General features: G+C 36.0%; 1 protein-coding gene across 7 annotated transcripts in view; it reads left to right on the forward strand.

The window, feature by feature from the left end:
* Positions 1-22,922, forward strand: part of JMJD1C (jumonji domain containing 1C) — a 256,582-nt gene that overhangs the window by 190,611 nt on the left and 43,049 nt on the right. For 5 of the 7 annotated variants that reach the window (XM_045842044.1, XM_045842043.1, XM_045842047.1 and 2 more), the window contains 6 exons: positions 11,814-11,919; positions 14,808-14,932; positions 16,109-16,252; positions 16,353-16,545; positions 16,659-18,340; positions 22,129-22,301. In XM_045842044.1, coding sequence (XP_045698000.1) covers positions 11,814-11,919; positions 14,808-14,932; positions 16,109-16,252; positions 16,353-16,545; positions 16,659-18,340; positions 22,129-22,301 — 2,423 coding nt within the window. Of the gene's footprint in view, positions 1-11,069; positions 11,240-11,813; positions 11,920-14,807; positions 14,933-16,108; positions 16,257-16,352; positions 16,546-16,658; positions 18,341-22,128; positions 22,302-22,922 lie in introns of those variants that run through there. The other 2 variants (XM_045842049.1, XM_045842045.1) reach the window with 2 other exon arrangements.

A 22,922-nucleotide genomic window follows, 5' to 3' on the forward strand; every position in this document is an offset into this window, starting at 1 on the left:
AATTATAGACAAAGGACCTGAAGAGACACTTCTCCAAAGAGGATATACAGATGGCCAGTAGACACATGGAAACATGTTCAGTGTCACTAATCATCAGACAAATGCAAATTCAAACCAGAGTGAGATTATCATCATCTCATACCTGACAGAATGGCTATCATTAATAAATCAATAAACAAGTCCTGGCGAGGATGTATAGAAAAGAGAACTATTTTGCACTGTTGGTGGGAATGCAGACTGGGGAATCCACTGTGGAAAGCAGTATGCAGATACCTCAAAATATTAAAAATGGGTCTGCCTTTTAACCCAGCTGTCCCACTTCTGGGAATATGACCGAAGGAACCCAACACAGTTATTTGAAAAAACATAAGTACTCCTGTGTTCACTGCGTTTTTATAATCGCCAAGATATGGAAGTAGTACAAGTGTCCATCATTAGATGAGTGGGTAAGACAACTATGGGACATTTACACCATAGAATACTATTTGGCTGTTAAAAAAAAAGAAGAAGAAAATCCTATCCTTTGAGACAGTATGGATGGCCCTGGAGAACATTATGCTAAGTGAAATAAGCCAGCCAGTCAGAGAAAAAGCAAATACCATATGATTTCACTCATGTGGAATCTTAATGAGCAAACTGAACTTACAAGGGAAATGGGGACAGACTCATAGATGGAAAGCAAGATGGCAGCTAGTGGGGGAGATGAGTGGGGGTAGAAGGATTGAGCAAAAGAAAAGTAAAGAAAAAGAAAAGAAAAGAAAAAGGACTCATTGACATGGACAACATTGTGGTGAATGCTGGGGGTAGGGTGTGTAAGTGGACTAAATTGTAATGGAAAGAAATACAATAAATATTAAACAGAAAAGATAAATAGTGAATGCGTAAATAAGTAGAACAACAATTTGATCTGTGTCTAAAATCAGTGAATAAAGGTTATTTTTAAAATAATGATTATACTCTTATCCCTGTGGAAAAATACATTTGGCAAATAATACAAGTTATTGATAGGCTGTGGAGACTTGAAAAATAACAATGCCCCATTGAGCATATTTTAGGTTATGTAGATTAACTGGACACATCTTTAACTATAAAGAGTTAACTAAAAGTATGGCAACATTTTCTAAATTGCATTATATTAAATATACAGTTTTGATGGGGGATTACTGTTTGTTTGTTTGTTTGTTTGTATTGTGTTGATAACTTTTGATGAAAGACTCCAGGCCAAAGTCACTTTTCTAAATCAAAATATGTCAAAATTAGCTAGTAGAGAGAATAACTTAAAAGATTCAGTGGAAGTAGAGATCAATGCAGTTAGAACCTTTTTCACTTTAAATGACATTAACAGCAACATTTAAGTTCACAGGAATTATGTATTGCCCAATATTTGAACATAGGAAATTTTTTTAAAGACCTTTAAAATTTATTTTTAGAGAGAGGGGAGGGGAGGGAGAAAGAGAGGGAGAGGAACATCAGTGTGTGGTTGCCTCTCGTGCATCCCCTACTGGGGACCTGGCCTGCAGCCCAGGCATTTGCCGTGACTAGGAATCGAACTGGCTACCCTTTGGTACATAGGCTGGCACTCAGTCCACTAGGTCACACCAGCCAGGGCAGGAAATATTTTTTTTAATTAAACAGAAAACAAACTTTGAATAGCTGTTGAGCTATGAACATATATATAATGGAAATAATATAGGGATGTGGTTTCACCATATCATATTTTAGTTAGTACTAATATGGGAGATCACAAGTTCAGAGAAACTGCTGTTTAAAATCTTGAAACTTTCTAAATATTTAGAAATTGTGATGTTTTTATAGTTTCTCATGCTCTGTACTTCTCCTAAATTAATCATAACCATTTCCATTTTACTTATTAATGATATAAATAATGGTAAGTAATACCAAATCAAAGTTTCAAGGGGAGATTCCTTAAATATTTGGATGGATATGTAATGGCTGGTTGCTTTCAGTGACAGTAAGCTTCAAGGTACATTTTTGAGGTTGTTGGAATACTCATACTAAATACTCTGGTTTTAATACTTACAGTTCATGCTCTCTGGATTTAGTTAGAGTAATTCTGAAATGAATCATGAGCTAATATCACTTTCTAATTTTCATTCTTATGGATTAAGGTAAATTATTGCAAAGGGCCTAATATAGTTTTATTTTTTATAACATTTATTTGCTTCATAAAATTATCTCTCTAAAACTAAGAGCCATGAAATATGGTAAATAAAACATTTTGGAAAGATTGATAGGTTATTTCAGTCAGGACAATGTCAGAAAGGTGATATTATTCTAGAAGAGTGATTTTTCAACCTGTTTTGAAAGACTTTTTAAAGCATTTAGTTCTTACTAGTGAGAGGCACTGCCCCCTTTTCCTTTAGATTATCAAATAAAAAATGACAACTAACACAATAATACCTATGCAGTGTGAATGAATCACAATTATTGTTTTTTGTCTTTTTGTCAGATTGGCAAAAAAGTGTATTTTTTGGTGGGTTGTGGAATTTTAGTAATTAGTGTATGTGTGTCGTGAGATTAAAAATGTTGAAAATCGCTGGATGAGAAGGTTGGTGCCTTCATTTTATATCCATATCCATAGTAATATATAGATAAGATGATTGTTAAGACTGTGACAAAAAGACTTGAACAAGAAAAAGTAAACAGTATAAAATTCTTAAATAAAAATATAAGTGTGATATATAAGTAAAAATAGTCTATCTCTTTGTTCTGTGTACTTGTAATCCATAGGGCCCACTTCAAGATTCACTGGTGACCTTAAGTATGCTCACTGTCTTTGGCCAGTTAGTTCCTTTGACTGTTGTGTTTTGCAAGAACTTTCTAAGGCCACCCATGCTATTTGTAACAGGTCATTGCTTCTAAAGCTTACTTTTTAAAAAACGAGGCTTAACTGCTATCAAAGTCAGTTTTGTTCTCTTTTTAAAAAGACACAAGGATATCGCTTTCATTTCTTCCCTTATGCTTTTGCTCTACTCAATGAGTTCTCTGAGCATCCTCATCAACATTGTTTTGAACTCTGCATATGATAGGTTGTCTATCTCCATTTCATTTAGTTATTTTTCTGAAGTTTTGTTCTGTTCTTTCATTTGGGCCATATTTCTTTGGCTCCTCAATTTAGCAGGCTCCCGTATTTGTTTCTCTGTATAAAGTAGAGCTGCACTGACTCCCCGTCTTAGCGTACCTGTTATATTGGCCCCAGTAATTCACTTCACCATTTTGTGGCTCTGTTTGTGGGAGGAGTCAGAGAGGGGACAGTGGTGCTTTCTGGTTGCTGGAGGATTGCTGAGCACTTGCTTCTATTCAAGTTACTTCACCCACTTCCTGTATGCAACTGGCACCCCTCTAGCTGTTGCCCTGGTCCCAGAGTGGATGGGTTTGCATAAGTTATAGGTCTGTGCAGGCCCTTTAAACGGACTCTTCTAGACACTGGCAGTTTCTTCCACTGCTTTAACCCCACTGGTTTTTACAGCTGGAAGTTATGAAGCTTTATATTTCGGGTGCTGGAACCCTGGGCTCCACAGTCTGGCCTGTGACTGAGATCAGTTGTTCCCTAGGTATCTTTCCCAGTTTTTATCCACCACATGTGAATGTTGGCCTGCTAATTCTGCCGGCAGACACCTTGCCACAACCACACTTAGTTCTCTCTGCCCTTCCTAACAGTCTGCATGAATATGGCTTCTTTAAATCCTTGGTTGTCAGACTTCCAAACAGTTCAGTTTTCTTGCAGTTCTGGGTATTTTTTGTTTTGAAGTTAGCTTTGATCTTCTTATGGTTGTACAAGGAGGTGAAGTGTGTCTACCTAGGCCTCTATCTTGACTGGAGCTCAGAGAACTAAGGTTTCCGTCATCTCAACAACTTGTAACCAGAGATTTTTATAAATGTGCATCTAATATGTATATAATCCTGTAGACCACCATTGTGAATATAATTCAAACCTCCCATTGTATTTACAGTTCTCATTTTATGAAAAGGACAGAACATTTAGCTTTAGTAACCTATGCTGATTACAGAGCCTTCTCAATATTGGATAATTTAATGTTACTTTATTAAATTCTTATGATTAACTGATGATGTGAAATGGATGGAATTGGAAACATGAAAAATGTAGTCAGGTAGCTGTTTTTCTTCGTTATTTATATCAGGGTGCCCCACTAGTGCTCATTAAGAGCTAAAATGCTCTTTACTGCAAAAATAGGAACACCACACAAGTTAACAACAGGATAGCCTACAACTTCATTTAAGGCATTTTTTAGAACTTTTTCATGTTTTTTATATAAGTTTCTACTAAAGCAGATCTTGTTTAACTGATTTTTTTCCCCATTGGTCACTTAAAATTACAAGCTCCATTTCTGGAAGTCATAACTAGCAGTCTTAATACATAGGACAGAGTGTATGGAATAAAAGATATTGATAGAAGATGATATTCATTTGCTCTCTGGGTGGTTTGTTTATAGGAAACTAAGAAACATTTTAGTTATTCAAAATAAAAATTGTGCAGGTGACTTTACAGTTACTGAAACGTGTTATATTGTGCAATTATTCTTTTAATCTCAAACACCAGGCAGCTGAAATTCGTTATTAGTCAGTTGCATTCTGTGAAAGATAGTGAATATTTATAGCAATTTCAATTACAGATCCTAGTTTCTTTATGCGTCTAGCCTACCTTGTATATGATTTTTAGCATTTTCACAAAATTGTTCAACTCAGTAAATAGAGGGGAGAGCCCTGGCTGGTGTGGCTCAGTGGATTGAGGGCCAGCCTATGAACCAAAGGGTCACTGGTTCGATTGCCAGTCAGGGCATATACCTGGATTGCAGGCCACGTCCCCAGTAGGGGATGCACGAGAGGGGAACCACACATTGATGTTCCTCTCCATCTCCCTCCCTTCCCCTCTCTCTAAAAATAAATAAGTAAAATCTTTTTTAAAGTGTTCTGAAAAATAAAAATTAAAAAAAAGGGGAGAAACTTTGATTGCCTACCTGTTAGCAACTCTTACAAGAAGTAACAATTTATATTTTTGTGAGCCTCTTTAAAAGACTGACAATAGGAATCATTAGTAGAATGAACAGAAATACCTATAATTTTCACAGCACTATACATAGAGTTTAGTAACAAAATGACTATCATAAACAGACTGTGTGTTGTGATAATTATTGTGGCTTTTAATTTAGTAATTAATGTTACCTAATACCATGAATAATTCAGAATTGGATGTTTTAAAAAATTTGATCTTGGTGTTTTTAAAATTTTATTTTATTTATTATACTATTATAGTTGTCTCAATTTTTTTTCTTTTGTCCCCCTCCATCCAGCACCCCCCACTCCCTCAGGCAATCCTTGTACCGTTGTTCATGTCCATGGGTCATGCATATATGTTCTTTGGCTATTCCATTTCCTATACTGTACTTTATATCCCCATGACTATTTTTTTTTAATATATTTTATCGATTGTGTTATTATAGTTCTCCCATTTTCCCCCATCCACTCCCTCCACTCTGCACACCCCTTCCCACCCACATTCCTCCCCTTTAGTTCATGTCCATGTGTCATAAGTTCTGTGGCTTGTACATTTCCCATACTGTTCTTACCCTCCCCCTGTCTATTTTCTATCTACCATCTATGCTACTTATTCTCGGTATTTTTCCCCCTCTCTCCCCTCCCACTCCCCTGTTGATAACCCTCCATGTGATCTCCATTTCTGTGGTTCTGTTCCTGTTCTAGTTGCTTGCTTAGTTTGTTTTTGTTTGTGTTTTAGGTGTGGTGGTTAATAATTGTGAGTTTGCTGTCATTTTATTGTACATATCTTTTATCTTTCTCTTAGGTAAATCCCTTTAACATTTCATATAATAAGGGCTTGGTGATGATGAACTCCTTTAACTTGACCTTATCTGAGAAGCACTTTATCTGCCCTTCCATTCTAAATGAAAGCTTTGCTGGATAGGGCAATCTGGGATGTAGGTCCTTGCCTTTCATGACTTGGAATACTTGTTTCCAACCCCTTCTTGCCTGTAAGGTCTCTTTTGAGAAATCAGCTGACAGTCTGATGGGAACTTCTTTGTAGGTAACTGCCTCCTTATCTCTTGCTGCTTCTAGGATTCTCTCCTTAATTTTAATTGTGGGTAATGTAATTATGATGTGCCTTGATGTGTGTTTCCTTGGGTCCAACTTCTTCAGGACTCTCTGAGCTTCCTAGACTTCCTGGAAGTCTATTTCCTTTGCCAGAATGAGGACGTTCTCCTTTATTTGTTCAAATAACTTTTCCACTTGTTGCTCTTCCTCTTCGCCTTCTGGTACTCCTATAATTTGGATGTTGGAATGTTTAAAGATGCCCTGAAGGTTCCTAAGCCTCTCCTCATTTTTTTTTTTTGAATTATTTCTTCATTCTGTTCTCATTGGATGTTTTCTTTTTCTTTCTGGTCTACACTGTTGATTTAAGTCCCAGTTTCCTTCCCATCACTACTGAGTCCCTGTATATTTTCCTTTATTTCACTTAGTGTAGCCTTCATTTTTTTCATCTAATTTGTAACCAAATTTAACCAATTCTGTGAGCATCCTGATTACCCATGTTTTGAACTGTGCATCTTATAGATTGGATACCTCTTCATTGCTTAGTTGTATTTTTTCTGGAACTTTGATCTATCTGTTCTTTTGTTTGCACCCCCTTTTTTTTTTTTTGGTCTGTATGTGGGGAAGAGGTCCAAGAAAGAACAATGGCACTTGCTCTGCTCTCTGCCACATTTCAGTCACTTCCTCCACTTCCCACAAGCAAATTAGGTCCTTCTGGTGTTGATTCCCGTGTGGGTGGGCTTGTGCACCTTCTAGGACCCTGTGAGTCTCTCCAACAAGCTCTCCTGTGAGGTTGGGAGTTTCTCCTGATGCCCCCTTCAACCCCTACAGGTGTTTTCAATCAGTGGTTTGAGGCTTTATTTCTCCTTGCTGGAACTCTGGGTTGTGCGGTCTGTCCCACTCCCCTTTTGTTTCACCTGGTTTATATGTGTGCAAATGGGGGACTGCCCGGTCCGCCAGCTACTGCCTTGCTGTGGTCCTTTCTGCCCCAGCTGCCTGATTCCACCCCTCCTACCAGTCTGGCTGAATGTGTCTTCTTTAACTCCTTGGTTGTCGGACTTCCGTACAGTTTGCTTTTCTGTCATTTCTGGTTGTTTTTTGTTTTTAAATTGTTGTCCTTTTTTGGTTGTGCAAGGAGGTACAGTGTGTCTACTGACACCTCCATCTTGGCTAGAAGTCCCTCACGGCTATTCTTTAACTGCCTAATTTGTACTTACAAAGTACAAGAAGTACTTAAGTAAATCCCCTCACCTCTTCACCCATTTCCCCCATACTCCCCTTATGTCTAGCAACCATCAAATGCTTTCTTTATCCATGATCCTGTTTTGTTGTTGTTTGCTAGTTTGTTGTTTAGATTCAATTGTTGATAGATAATGTATTTTTGCCATTTCATTGTTTATAGTTTTGATCTTCTTTTTCTTAGGTAAGTTCCCTTAACATTTTATATAATAATAGCTGGGTGATAATGCACTAATTTAGTCTTTCGTTGTCTGGGAAGCTCTTTATCGCCCCATCAATTCTAAATGATAGGTTTGCTAGGTTGAACAAACTTGGTTGTAGGTCCCTGCTTTTCATGATTTTGAATATTATTAGTCAGTCCCTTATAGCCTGAAAAGTTTCTTTTGAGAAATCAGCTGGAAGTCTTATGGGAACTTCCCTGTAGGTAACTAACTGCTTTTCTCCTGCTGCTTTTAAGATTCTTTATCTTTATCCTTTGGCATTTTCATTATGATGTGTCTTGGAGTGGACCTCTTTGCATCCATCTTGTTTGGGACACTCTGTGTTTCCTGGACTTGTACATCTATTTCCTTCACCAAATTAGGAAAGTTTTCTTTAATTATTTTTTCAAAAAGATTTCCAATCTCTGGCATCCCTGTGATGCAAGTGTTGGAATGCTTAAAATTGTCCTAGAGGCTGTTACATTGCTTGGGCGGGAGGGGGGGATTCTTTTTTATTGTTGTTTTTTGCTTTCTTATGTTCCAAATCATTGATTTGCTTCTCAGCTTAATCCACTCTACTCATTTTCTTGTAAATTGTTCTTATTTCAGTTAGTGTGTCCTTTGTTTCTGACTGGAGTTTTTAATGTTAAGGTCCTCTCAAAGTTCCCTGAGCATCCTTATAACCAGTGTTTTGAACTCTGGTAGATTGCTGATCTCCATTTCATGTAGTTTTGTTTTTTTTTTCTGTAGTTTTGATCTGTTCTTTCATATAGGCCATGTTTCTTTCTCTCCTTGTTTTGGCAGCCTCCTTGTGTTTATTCTATGTATTAGGTAGAGCTGCTATGGCTCCCCTGTCTTAGTATTATTGCTTAATGTATAGGTGTCCTGAAGAGTCCCCGTGGCACAGCCTCTCTTGTAACCAAAGCTGGATACTCGTCGTGAACCCTTTCTGTTGTCTGAGTACACCCTCCCCTTGTATTTGAGGTTTGGTTGCTGCTAGCAGATCAGTGGGAGTATTCACCCATGCCAGTCCGCTGCAAGGATTGGCTATGACCCTGACCACGAACTTCTGTCATCTGTGGAGGATCAGTTGTGCAGGGCCAGGGTGATAGTGTTCCAACATGGTCTATAGTTGTCCACTGGCTGGGTGGGTTCTTTGGGTTTCCTGAGTGGTACAAGCAAAGGGCAGTCCCCACCTGTGTGTTGCCCAGGGCCGCCCTGCTTGATCTATGAAGCAATATGAGATGGCTACTACTTGTGCTGTGCTTGGAGATTCCCAGACAAAGCCAAATTGTGAATCTAGGCTGCTTGCTGATAATTGCAGGCCTTGGGCCACTCAGCAAGAGATATGGGGTCTGCGGGCTCACTGCAGCCTGCTGTTTCTTGTTTGATAGGGTTTTCGACTCGACATTGTGAGGCTTGAGCCAAGACCAGCCAATCATATGAAAAGGCCATTGCTACCAGCTGTAAGTTTGGTGGGATGGAACCTCAGGGGATCTTCAGCGCAGGGCAGACCATGTTGGTCAGCTTAATGGAGTCTCAGATATAGTTCTGTGTCATGGTGGGCAGGGGGGACTTAGAAAAGGGACAGGTGGTTTCTCCCCTCCTTTCTTTCTGGGAGAAAGGTATATCCCCCAGCTCTCGCCTTGATGTCAGACACTTAAGTTTCTTCCTGGATGCCTCTGGTATCTTTAAAGTTGCTACCCCAGTTCTGGAGCTCAGAGGGAGTGAGTATGAGTAAGTTCATGTATGAGTTCTTTAAGGGGAACTCCTTGGGACTCCAGAATTTTCATCCACCAACTCAATCCCTGCTGGTTTTTGCAGCCAGAAGCTATGGGGACTTATCTTCCTGGCACTGGAAACCTGGGCTGGGGCTTGGTGTAGGGTTGGGACTCATTGCTCCCAAAATACCCCTCCAGAATTTTTATCCACCACAAGTTTTATGTGGGACCATCCTGTCTCCACCTTTCCTACCAGTATGGATGAATGTGGTTTCTTTAATTTTGTAATTGTCAGACTTCCACTTAACTTGATATCTCACAGTTCTGAGTAGTAGTTGTTCTGTAATTTAGTTGTAATTTTGGTGTGGTTGTGTGAGGAGGCAAGCTGTGTTGACCTGTGCCACCATCTTGAACAGAAGTTTGGTTTTGGTTCTTTTAAAAATCTTATAAAACCATATTACAGGAACAAATATAAAGGACACATGGACAAAAACTAGGGGGGTGGGGAAGGCTGGGATGGGATTAAAAGAAAACTGTGCTTGAACAACAATTAAAGTAAAATTAAAAGAAAAAACCATATTAAGGTGGAAAGAGGCAGATATCAGTTACTCTGTGGGTATAGATGAGGAAATTTATACACAGAAATTTGAACTTAATGTAAAGGTCATTTCAGTGAATAGCGTCAAAGGATCATTTATTAGTGGTGTGCTTTTTCTACTAAAAAACAAATATTGATCATTGTTGAGAAGATAGTAGGATGTTGTCTTAATGACCTTGGAAATGCATCCAATTATTTTAACCTGTTGAATAAATAAAATATAAATAAATGTTTAGCAAATAAACTTTATATTTCAGTAGTTTTAAAATGTAAAATTTCAGTCCACAGAACAGGTAGATCATACTTGTACCTGTAGGTGGTGAGTATTTAGACCAGAAAAGACTTGAGTTTACAGATACATAAAACCAGAACTCAAATGTTTGAAGGACTATTAAGTTAGGAATCCTGTGTTTGACTCCAAGGCTTTAAGCTTGGATCTGTATATGGCAGTGAAAGTTAGAAAGATTTTAAAAGAACTTGGTAGCTGTCATAGCTGTGTGCACATGGTATTGATTTTCCTTGGGAAATATGAAGTTTCCTGTGTTTTGTCTGTCATAGACTGGTGTCACCTGATGTGCATCAAGAGGGTTCTAGTCTGAAATTCCCATGTTATTTTCCAATCTGAAAATGATGATGTTAGCTAAGTGTACAATATATTATTAAGGGGATGGAGTGCAGAAAAGAGATTCCCAGAAAGTTTTTTTTGCAAAAAGGAAGACATGTCCTGGGCATTTTTTTCTCTCCAATTTTTATCTACCTTTTTGTGTGACACTTCACTCTAGTTATTTCCCCTGGTATAAAGTACCACTTCTGTATCTCTTTCAAGAAACATAGTTGATAGCTTTAAAGGACTTCACCTGTTTAGTGTTCACCAGGTAGTAAAGAAATTGATCAGAGTATCTACCACAATATTATTCCAAAATTCAGAGTTGTCCCTAAAAGCAGGGATGAGGTGAGAAGGAAAGCTTTACTTAGATCAGGTTTAGAGAAGAGTGACATTTGGCTGACCCTGTTTGATTAGGAGTTCTTTCTATTATTCAGCCACTTTGGCTTTTCCCAATTGCCAGATTATTTTTATTCAAGAGATATAATTCCCTTCATTTAGCTCCTTCTATTCACTGGTTTCCATCATCTACCAGTCCATTTTTTAAAGGGCTGCCAATTGACAGTGCTGCTTTGTTGTTCTTCCCAGCTCTACTCTAGGGCTCCTGCCGCTGATCTCAAATGCAGGAGCAGCAGAGGTGCTTTGAGAGAGAGAACAGAATGTCAGAGAGTCCAGCGGGGGACCAACAGATTGTGGGAAACCATGTGACTGTGATTCACATCTCCATCGAGAGAACCGGTTGTTTCTGTGTCTAGATCCACCCTGTTACAAGGATAATACCATCAATAACGTAATTTTGATTGCCTGGATGCTTTGACACTGGCTTGAAAAATAAAACTTTTAACAGTGAAGTTACTGGTCAGATGAGTTTGAGTAGGACAGAACTAATGCCATTTAAATCAAGATAGTAGATAATGACTTTTTGTCATTTAAAACTAACATTTTAGGCATTATGGGAAGAAGGTATTTCATCTGTGTATATTTATATTGTCACTAAAATATTCAACTTGATTCTTTTGCTGCCAATCTTGGATGACCTGATGCTGTTTCATTTGTATATTGTTTCTAACAGTGAAACCCTTTTCAAAAGTGACTTGTATAAGACCATACTCGAAGTTAAAAACACATGAGTAAATTTTAGCTTTTGCCTTTAGGACATTGTTGTCAAGGAACAAATTTTACCATGGATTAATTTTTGTGTTCTATTCTTATATAATTACTAATAAACTACAACTTATGAATTTGTTTCTGCATACATTTACATCAAGGAACATCCATCAATTCTTAGAACATATAGGAGGGAAAATCAGTAACATTAATGTTACAATAGCGTAACATGGATATTTTTTTCTATCTAATTCTAGGACGACATAGACAGCCTAAACCCAGTTCTCAGGGACAACCCGCAACTTCAGGAAGAAGTGAAAATTTGGGTAAAGGAACAAAAGGTTCAGGAGATTTTTATGCAAGGTAACTATTTTGAAGTTTTGTTTTTGTGTTTCTTTGTGTTTTTTGTTTTTAATGAGGCATTTTCTCTTGTTTGGTTTAGGTTGTTTCAATTATGTGCAATATAAATTGAAAGCCCAGTCTAATATTTTGAGTTTTACATAGTTCTGGGAAAATAATAGCAAAATCAAAATTATAATAATAGAAAGTTGATAACTTTACCAATTCATTAACTGATTTGAGCTAACTGCCTGGCATGAAATTATAGCCACACAGATGTTTTGTTGATAGGAAAAATTTCCATATTTACAGATTGCCTTAGGTGTGTCCTTCCTGGAAAAGGAAGCATTGTTTGCAGTAGCGGGTTGCCTAAAGCCACAAATGATTTCCTTTGAAGAGTGCTGTTGGTATCTGATAAAAGTGGCCTATTTCAATTTGCCTTCCTTTGTGGTTATCACAATACTAGTCTTAGTTTTTTCTTTTTTTATAGTAAATTTCAAGTTTGTCTACAATATATAAGTTTCTAACGAATGATATTTTATGATTCTTAGTGATGTCTTTTTCTGTCAGTAAAATCAGTATGCAAAAATGTAATCAAACTTTTGTGAAATTGAATTGAAATTAGGATGATGTGTGAAGTATTGATATTATGTTGAGTGTTTATAAAAGGGATTTTGTTAATAAATTCCCATATTTATCTGAACTCTCAATTTTCATGCCATTTAAGCATTAATAGAGATAATCCTAAAGTTGCTTTGTATGGGTATGGCAGCAGATTATCTACTTATTAAATTCTTAGGCTAAATACCTAAGAATTTAGGTACTGAACTTTTAATATGGAGAATTCAAAACACATTTCAGTGAGCTTCTACGTGTCTATCACCAAGCTCCAGCAACTGTATGACCATGGCAGATCCTGCTACATCCATACTCCCATTTACTTTTATGAAGTTCCAGACATTGCCACATTCTATCTATATTTAAAGCCATCATGCCATTATGCTAAAAAAATTAAAAGTTTTTTTGTCCCTTTTCTAAACCTCCCTCCCCCATTAACAGTTTTTTAATATCGAATACTGGATACTCAGAATTTCCATTTGTCTCATAAACGCCTTGAATGATTTTTAACGGGATTAAGTGATATATTAACAAATCAGGGCTTTCAAAAATATCCACAAATTTATTGGTTGTTATGTCCTGTCTTACCTTTTTTTTTCCTTCTAATTTCTTTAATGGAGAAACCAGGCTAATATTTTTTAATAACTTTGTTTCTTTATCATACTCTTAAGAGGTGAAAATACTAAAGCAATATAATATAGTTCCTGCTCATTTTATGCAGAATTATGTGAGGCTAAGTCTAATTATTTGGTTGGGAATTGAAATGTGATTATTTGGAGTAATTCTATAAGTTTTTTCTATATTACATTCAGAACAAAATTTGGAGTCTTATTCTTTCACAGTTAGCAAAGACTACAGTTTATATACTTGATATGGATATGAGTATTTTTAATTCGCAGGTCATATAGAATACTTTCTACAAATCTGTTAGTTGATTTATATTTTAGGCTGATATTGGCATAAAGCATTTTAAAACTGGCTAATAGTAAACCATTAATTGGTATGTTAACTATCACTGAAGAAGACAACATTGATCTAAAAATAAAAAAAATAAATTCAGTCAGAGTCATTTCACTTTATTTAACCTATCAACCTCACTTTCTTAATTTTTGTAAAAGGCAAAAACAGTACCTAAGATTTGAAGATTAAATGAGCACTTGCAAATTTTGAAAATACTTTGTAAATTGTTACTGTATAATACTCCCATTAAGGTGCACTAGCACCCATGTCCCCTTACCTGCCAGTTCTTGTTAACATTCTTATCATATCATTTTAGTACCTGTGAATTAGAAAAAAATTATATCTCCATTATACATCATCCTGCAAAAGTAAGTTTATAGTTGTTCATATGGAAAATTATACAATAATTAATAAATAATAATACAACAATAAAATCTCTCACATACAACAGTAAACCTACTTGCCCAGCCCTATGTGTTCCTCTGTGGAGTGACTTTTAATAGGCATATTTTGTAAAGATATGGCATACCTATATGTAGATACCTTTTTAAAAAGTGAGTTTAAAGCTCTGACTGGCGTAGCTCCAGTGGATTGAGCGAGGGCTGCGAACCAAAGTGTCGCAGGTTTGATTCCCAGTCAGGGCACATGCCTGGGTTGCAGGCCACGGACCCCAGCAACTGTACATTGGTGTTTCTCTCTCTCTCTCTCTCTCTCTCTCTCTCTCTCTCTCTCTCTTTCTCCCTCCCTTCCCTCTCTAAAAATAAAAATAAATAAAATCTTTAAAAGAAAACCTCTTAAACAGAAGAAAAGGTTATCTTAAAAAAATAAAAAGTGAGTTTAATCCAAATATGTACCATATTTTTTTACAAAACATTTTAGTGTCAAAATGGTTCGTAAAAGAGCATTTAATGCTTTAGTGTCAAAGCATTAAGTGAATTCATAAATTCACTTAACAATCTCTGCATGTTTTAAGACTTTTGGCAGCTGAGGCATTAAGTTCCAAATTACCTTTTCATTTTAGCCATTTAGTTATGTAAACTAACCTTGCTAAATACCTTTGAAACCATAGCACTTTCTTTCTTGATCCCAGGGACATTCTTTCTGACTTAGTTACTTTATTTCCATTGAATTAGTAAGTATTTGTGTCTAGTAGAGTCTGTGTAGTTACCATTGGCATTCACTTGCCTTATAATACTTTTTTTTTGAAAACTGATATTCAGGTATATCATTCATCTGTAACATAACTCATGTTTCTCCTAAAAGGTAGTTTTTAAAAGAAAATGTCCACATTTAAGATACCTTATTTCTTGTGGTTCTTTTTTTTTTCTTTTTAGGTCCTTATTCCTTAAATGGATACAGAGTAAGAGTATATAGACAAGACTCTGCCACCCAGTGGTTTACTGGCATAATTACTCATCATGATCTCTTCACTCGCACCATGATCGTTATGAATGATCAGGTAAATAATACAGCTAACATTTTTTGAAAGAAATGTTTACAATTCAGATATTCCATGTCACCCCCAAAATGGATCAACAGATTGACCCTAAATTTTGTTATTTTAGTCATATGATCCTAATAAGTTTAAATATATAGATGTTACAGAGAGTTCTCTTTAGTTCTCAGGGAGGTAATGATGCCAAATTTATTTCAACACTGATAAAATTTCTGAAATAAGGACATCAGACTATTAGTTGATTAGTGTTTTGTTGGGTTTTTTTTTTTTTCATCTTTAGGTTAGCTAAATTTTTTCGTTAATTTGTCAGCTTTCTTGTTTCTCCAGGAATAAAATATTTCCAAAATGTTTGCACTAATGAAAACTTTAACATACACTGTAGTCCTTTTCACACTAAATTTTGGAGTTGGTATGCTCTGTTAAGTTTTATGGTGAGTAATAAGGATACAAATTTCAAGTGAAATTTTTAAGTAACAGTCTGAAAGGGTGATTTCAAGTATTTTAAAGCTATAGTTTATTTTCCCGAAAAAAAATAGATATTTACACCATCCTACCTGTGTGGGTTGTAGAGGGTATGTGAATAAATGAGTGCCCGTTTATAAACAATTTGATGCTTTCATTAAAATTTAGTCAAAATAATAACTATATTATTTAATGGTATTTTTTTCCTAAAACGGTGATAAACTTTCACATCTCAGTGAGGAACAAAATTGCTTTTAGATTTTAAAATAGTTCTTTATTTAACCTGTCTTTTACAAATTATTATTAGTGTTATTTATTTAAACAATTTTGTCTTCAATTTTTGTCCTTAAGCTTTACCCTTTTAGTTTTATACCTGCTTTTTGAAAATTATTTCGTTTTTCTTTTTAATACATTTTCAACTTAGCACTATACTCATTAATTTTTATTCTTGTTTTTCAAGGTATACTTCCAATAAATACATTTGCTTTTTAATTTTTGGTTAGCAGATACAGTATTAGGTTTCAGAAGAAAGTTGAAAACATAATTTTCTCTGTGATTGTTGAAATTGACTTATTATAAGTATAGCAGTATCTTATATAAAGTAGGGATTCCAGACTGATTTTTAGACATTTCTACTCAGTAATGAATGTGTATCTAAGATCACATTGGTTAACTGATTGGATTTAATTTTTATTCTTGTTTTATGTCATGGATTAGGTATTAGAACCACAGAATGTCGATCCTTCTATGGTTCAAATGACCTTTCTGGATGATGTTGTTCACTCTTTGTTAAAAGGTGAAAATATTGGCATTACATCACGGCGAAGGTCTCGTGCCAGTCAAAAGAGCAACGCTGTTCACGTATGTATGTTGTTAGTTCTGGATTATTGTAAAAAATTTTTCCCCTAGATTACTTAGGATCAGGTAGTAACCAAATTATTATCAACTGGTTCTTTTTTAGGGTCATTATACACGTGCCCAGGCAAATAGTCCCAGACCAGCAATGAACTCCCAAGCTGCTGTACCAAAACAGAATACACACCAGCAACAGCAACAAAGAAACATCCGTTCAAATAGGAGAAAGGGCTCAGATAGCAGCATACCAGATGAAGAGAAGATGAAGGAGGAAAAATATGATTATATAGGACGAGGAGGTAGGATCCACTTTTTTTTTTAAGGGAATGATAGTTAAAAATAACAAAAGTATATTTAAAATATACTTATTTAATATTGATATGAAAAATAAAACTTTTTTTTAATCTTGCAGAAAATCCTAAAGGTAAAAACAAACAGTTGATGAACAAAAGAAGGAAACCTGAGGAAGATGAAAAGAAACTACATATGAAAAGACTACGAACTGACAATGTTTCAGACTTTTCTGAGAACAGTGACTCGGAAAATTCAAATAAGAGAATAATAAATAATCCCTTAGAGCAGAAACCAGAGAATGAATTGAAAAATAAAAATACTTCAAAGGTAAATGGAGAAGAAGAAAAATCCCAAAATAATGAGAAGGCAGGAGCGGAGACACTAATAGATAGCCAGCCTCCCTGGGATCAAATACAAGAAGATAAAAAACATGAAGAAACAGAGAAGCAGAAGTTTGTTGACTCTCAGCTTCAAGAAAAAATTATTATTCAATCATCAGAACAGGCCACACTTTCTGATCATAATTCTAATGATTTACTTCTTCAGGAAAATATGGAAAAAACACATACCGTGGAATTATTGCCGAAGGAACAGTTTACATCCAGACCACCCACACCAAAATGTGTTATTGATATTACAAATGACACTAACTCTGAAAAGGTGGCTCAGGAAAACTCAAATACCTTTGGCCTTCAGACACTTCAGAAAATGGATTCTAATGTTAGTGATTCAAAACATTCACTTGCAAATGCAAAATACTTGGAAACAGCAAAACAAGATTCTGACCAAACTTGGGTCAGTGATGTAGTTAAAGTAGATTTAACCCAATCAAATGTTAAGAATGCTCCATCAGGAAATGATCATCTGATTATGGAAAAAGAGAAAAATCAGTATGTCTCTTATGCATCTTCTCTAAGTGCAGTTTCTGTGATGGAAGATAAGCTGCGTAAGCGAAGTCCACCCCCAGAGATTATAAAATCTAAACTTAATGCTTCAGTAGATGTTCACAAGACAAAATCTAGTCCCTTACCTGAAGTTGTTAAATCTAAAACTACCCATTCTCCTGATTCTCTAAAGTCTAAGGCCACTTATGTTAACAGCCATGCTGCTGGTGAAAGAAGACTGGCAAATAAGATAGAACACGAGTTATCAAGATGCAGTTTTCATCCAGTTCCTTCTCGGGGCAGTACATTGGATACTACAAAGAGCCCTCTTATCATTGATAAAAATGAGCATTTCACAGTTTACAGAGATCCTGCACTTATTGGGTCAGAAACAGGAGCTAATCACATTTCACCTTTCCTAAACCAACATCCTTTCCCTCTTCATTCTTCATCCCATCGAGCCTGTTTAAATCCAGGTACCCATCACCCTGCCTTAACTCCTGCACCCCACCTACTGGCTGGATCATCTAGTCAAACTCCATTGCCTACCATTAACACTCACCCTCTGACTAGTGGTCCACATCATTCTGTTCATCACCCTCATTTACTTCCTGCTGTGTTACCTGGAGTGCCTACTGCCTCCTTACTTGGTGGCCACCCACGATTAGAAACTGCTCATGCCAGCAGCTTGAGCCACTTAGCACTAGCACACCAGCAACAGCAGCAGTTGTTACAGCATCAATCACCTCATCTTCTTGGACAAGCCCATCCTTCTGCTTCATATAGTCAGCTTGGTCTTTATCCAATTATTTGGCAATATCCAAATGGAACACATGCATACTCAGGACTTGGTCTACCTTCTTCTAAGTGGGTTCACCCAGAAAATGCAGTTAATGCTGAGTCATCATTAAGGAGGGTAAGTAATGTTATATTTAACCATATATCAATATATGTGTTAATCCGCACATGTTCGAGTGCTTTGTAAAATGAATTAAAAATTTTCAGTTATTTTTCTAAATATAATGAAACTTTCCAATTCTAACTTTGGAGCCTTGTAATCTGAACTCTAAATTAATTGTGGTACATATCCATAATTGTTTTTGCTTCCCTAATTTCCTAGAAGTGAAGTTTCTGAATTACAAATTAATAGACCCTGGCTAGCTAGCTCAGTTGGTTGGAGCATCTCCCAATATGCCAGGGTTGTTGTGGCTTCAATCCTTGGTCAGGTCATGTGCAAGAATTAACCAGTGAATGCATAAATAAGTGGAACAGCAAATCAGTGTTTCTCTCTCTCTCTCCTAACTACCCTTCCCCCTTCCTCTCTGTCTAATATAAATGAATAAATGTTTTTAAAATCATATAAAATTGTAAGGCTTTTGATATATGTTATCAAATTATTCTTAAATGACAAATTGTTATACCCCCAGCTAGATACATCATATTGATAGTATATTACAAGCTGAGAATCTCTTAAGGGAGCCAGGGTTAGAGGGTCCCAATATTTGGCAGTAAAGTTGTAGTTTAGATTTTTTTCTGCCTAATAGAATATTGCTGTAAGTAATGGTATAATGATCTGATTCCTTCATGGGCTATGTGGTTTCTCTAGCCAAATTCCTTTTCATACTAAGAAATTGTTGAAGGCATTACCAGCCTTATTATAAAAAATGGGGAGTGGGGGTCCCTGTTAAACTTTAGGAGACAACTTAGTCCTTTAGCCAACCCAGCATTCTCTTCAGCGATGCCTCAGAATTTTTTAAACTACCTTCCTTCCTTCCTTCCTTCCTTCCTTCCTTCCTTCCTTCCTTCCTTCCTTCCTTCCTTCCTTCCTTTCTTTTTATTTTATGGAAAAAACCATGTAACATTAATTTAGATGCTACCTTTTTAAATACACAGTACTGTTAGGTATAGTCACATTATTGTGCAACAGACCTCTAGAACTTTTTCATTTTGCAAAACTAAAACTCTATACCCATTAAATACAAGTTTTCCTTCCCCTTCCCCGAGTCCTTAGCAACAACTACGTTTCTGCTCTCTGTTTCTATGATATCTGACTGCTTTAGATACTTCATTAGAGTGGAATTATGCACTTTTTATTCTTTTATAGCTTTCTTCACATCACATAATTTTGATGATAGCTTAGCCATATTTGTAGCATGTAACAGGATTTCCTTTTTTTAAGCTGTATTAGTATTCCATTTTATGTTTATACCACATTTTCTGTATATATTCATTTGTCCATGGACTTGGGTTACTTCTATGCCTTGGTTATTGTGAATAATAATGTGATGAACATGGGTATTTTTTGACACCTTTCACAAGTTGGGAGAGATCCACAATAGATATATTGGGGTGGTAACTTGGAAGACAATGCTAGTGACCTTCTTTAGGAACAATACTGCTTACGCAGAGCCATGTCAGTACTAGTAGGTGCAAGTATGGTGTTCCTTGTGTCAAAGGTTTGTCAGAGTAGCTGTTACATTTTGGGTAGCAATGATGACATAGACTATGGTTGTGAGTCCTCTCTTAATTCCCAATTTGTGATAGTTGACCTTGGTGGTAAGGGGCATCAAGATTTTAAAATAGAGTCCTACCACTTTTGAAGGGTATTACTTGTTTATTCCCATGACAAACATCAACTTTTTTAGCTCCAGTTTCATATAAGCTTTGACCTTCTCTAATGAAGTCATCAGGGACCTACACGATTTATTCTTCAGCATCCCTATGTTTGATTTTAGGAGAATCTGAATTCTAGAAGAATTTTCTTATGTTAATCATAAGTTTCCCAATTCTATTCCTTTCTTTTATATATACTCACCCAAGAACATGCTTATTAATTTTAAAGAGAGGAGAAGGGAGGGAGAAAGAAAGGGAGAGAAACACTGATCGGTTGCCTCCTGCACATGCGTCAGCCATGGGCTGCAGAAACCCTCAACCCAGGCATGTGCCATGAACTGGAATCAAACCTGCAACCTTTTGGTTTACAGGATGACACCCAGTAAATATGGGCCATTGATCTTGCAGTAGGGCAAATCTTTCTAGAATGTGTACATTATATACTTCCAGTTAATGAAGAGTCACTAATCATACTAAGACACTCTTACCAGAATTGAAAGCTGTCCTGATGACCCAAGTGCCCAGTACACCCGCATTTTTTTTACTCTGACCCTTCACTCTCGTGTGTTGTGAATGTAGCTGCAGCTGGTAATTGGACAGACTAGACAGAGGAGCACATGGGAACCAAGAGCTGACAAATACTCTTGCGTTTTAGTCCATAACCTGTAAACCCTGGAAAACAGATCTAAGTAGCTGTTAGAAATGTCTTGGTTAGAAGCCTCTCTCAGTGTGTGTACTACATTGAGCTTCTATGTTTATAATGGTATAAAATGTTTTGTTAACTGGTCATACTTGTTAAAGCTAACTTATCAAATTTTCATTTATTATGTAAAATCATTGTGAACAAAAGTGAAGAATTTTTAAACCTAGTGTTATAAAGTAAAAAATCAATTAGGTAATTATTTGTAATGTTATTTTATAGTAAAAACTTACCATTCCCATAATTGATTACAACTTAAAACTTCTGAGTCTTGGAGAACTGAAGCCTTTTAAACATTTGAATATTTATTTACATGCATAATACATATATGTGTATATTTTTTCTCATGAGGTTTATGGTTTATAATGCTTTTTTTTTAATTTAAGTAATTGACAGCACTGTGTCTTTGGCGTGATATCATATTGCTTTTGCATTATCATTTAGAGATGTAAAATTTATTTCCTCTATCAAAAGCAAAGGATTATATTTTCCCAGTATCTGGACTCAACAAATCATGTTCTGGAAGAATGTCAGTGAGTCATAGCATAAAAACAATTCATAAGCATGTCCTTCAATGTTAATTGTCAATTTACAGATCAGTGTCAACCGATACTCAGAATGAGAGAGGCAGCATATTGACATATAAAAAAATAGTTCCATTATACCTACATTCCTCCAAGTTTAATGGCCCAACAGTGTTTATAGTTTATAGTGAAATGGAGTATAATTGGATCTTGAAATGTAATTTTCTGCCAGTTTTAAGTAAATTGTTACATTGAAAATGTTTGTTCTTTTTCAAGACAAAATTGGCTAATGAACTTGATTATAATTTCTGTATGTAGTGAAATGTATTTTAGGAATAACAAATTCTAATGTTTTTAAATTGCCTACATAAATTTGTTTGATATAGAATTTTAGGCAATCATATAAGTTACAGTGACTCAGGAGCATCCAGCCTGTAGGCTACATGCTGCCCAGGATGGCTATGAATGTGGCCCAACATAAAATCGTAAATTTACTTAAAACCTTTTTTTGCTCATCGGTTTTTGTTAGTGTTTGTGTACTTAATGTGTAGCCCAAGACAACACTTCTTCCAGTGTGGCCCAGAGATGCCAAAAGTTTGGATACCCCTGCTACATTCTTTAGTATGTTAAAGGCAATGATTTCAAAATTTATATTCAATAAAATAAATAATAAATTTCTAGAAATTACTATTTTAATGCTGATTATTTTTGACATACCCATATAATTATGTTGGTTACTTATTGTCTGCATATTTCTCATAAGATGCATTAGAAAAAGTCATGTTTCATAAATATACTGTTCTTAAGTCCTACTGTGGTGCTGCTCTTAGCTTTTTCTAGTAACTAAAGTCTGATTTTTTTTAATAGAATTCTCCTAGCTCATGGTTACATCAACCCACCCCTGTGACCTCAGCAGACGGTATTGGATTACTTAGTCACATTCCTGTCAGACCTTCTAGTGCAGAGCCTCATCGGCCTCTTAAAATTGCAACGCATTCCAGTCCACCATTGACAAAAAGTTTAGTAGATTATCACAAAGAGTAAGTTCACCAGTGCTTAATATTAACAAATGCCTGTTCTTTTATAGTTATTCCTTCTTCTTTTTTAAAGATTTTATTTTAATTTTAGAGAGAGGGAAAGGGAAGGAGACAGAGAGGAAGAGAAATATCGTTATGCGAGAGCAAATAATTGCCTCTCACATGTACCCTCATCCGAGGACCTGGCCCATAGCCCAGGCATGTGCCCTGGCTGGGATTTGAACCAGCAACTTCTCAGTTTGCAAGCCAGCCCTCAATCCATTGATCCACACCAGTCAGGGCTCTTTTATAGTTATTCTTAATACAGTTTCTAAGTAGATGATTTTAAGTTAATAAATGTCTTAAAACTAGGCTTAAAACAAGTGCCCTTCTTCCTGTTTTTATGTATTGGGTTGGATAAAAAGTCTGTATGGTTTTTTGTTTTGTAAAAGAAAAGACACATTTTTCATTTTCACCATAACTTTATTGATTTGGATGTTTTGAATATGTCAGATATCCCATGTGTTAAACCATTTATTGTGGCTGGTTAATGTCTCGATTTGATCACCATCAATTTCAACTGGTCTACCTGACCATGGAGCATTGTCCAGTGAGAAATCTCTAGCACGAAACTTCACAAACCAT

The sequence above is a fragment of the Phyllostomus hastatus genome, unplaced genomic scaffold, assembly GCF_019186645.2.
Source record: "Phyllostomus hastatus isolate PE091 unplaced genomic scaffold, TTU_PhHast_1.1 phas_contig_38, whole genome shotgun sequence".
Classification (NCBI taxonomy): domain Eukaryota; kingdom Metazoa; phylum Chordata; class Mammalia; order Chiroptera; family Phyllostomidae; genus Phyllostomus; species Phyllostomus hastatus.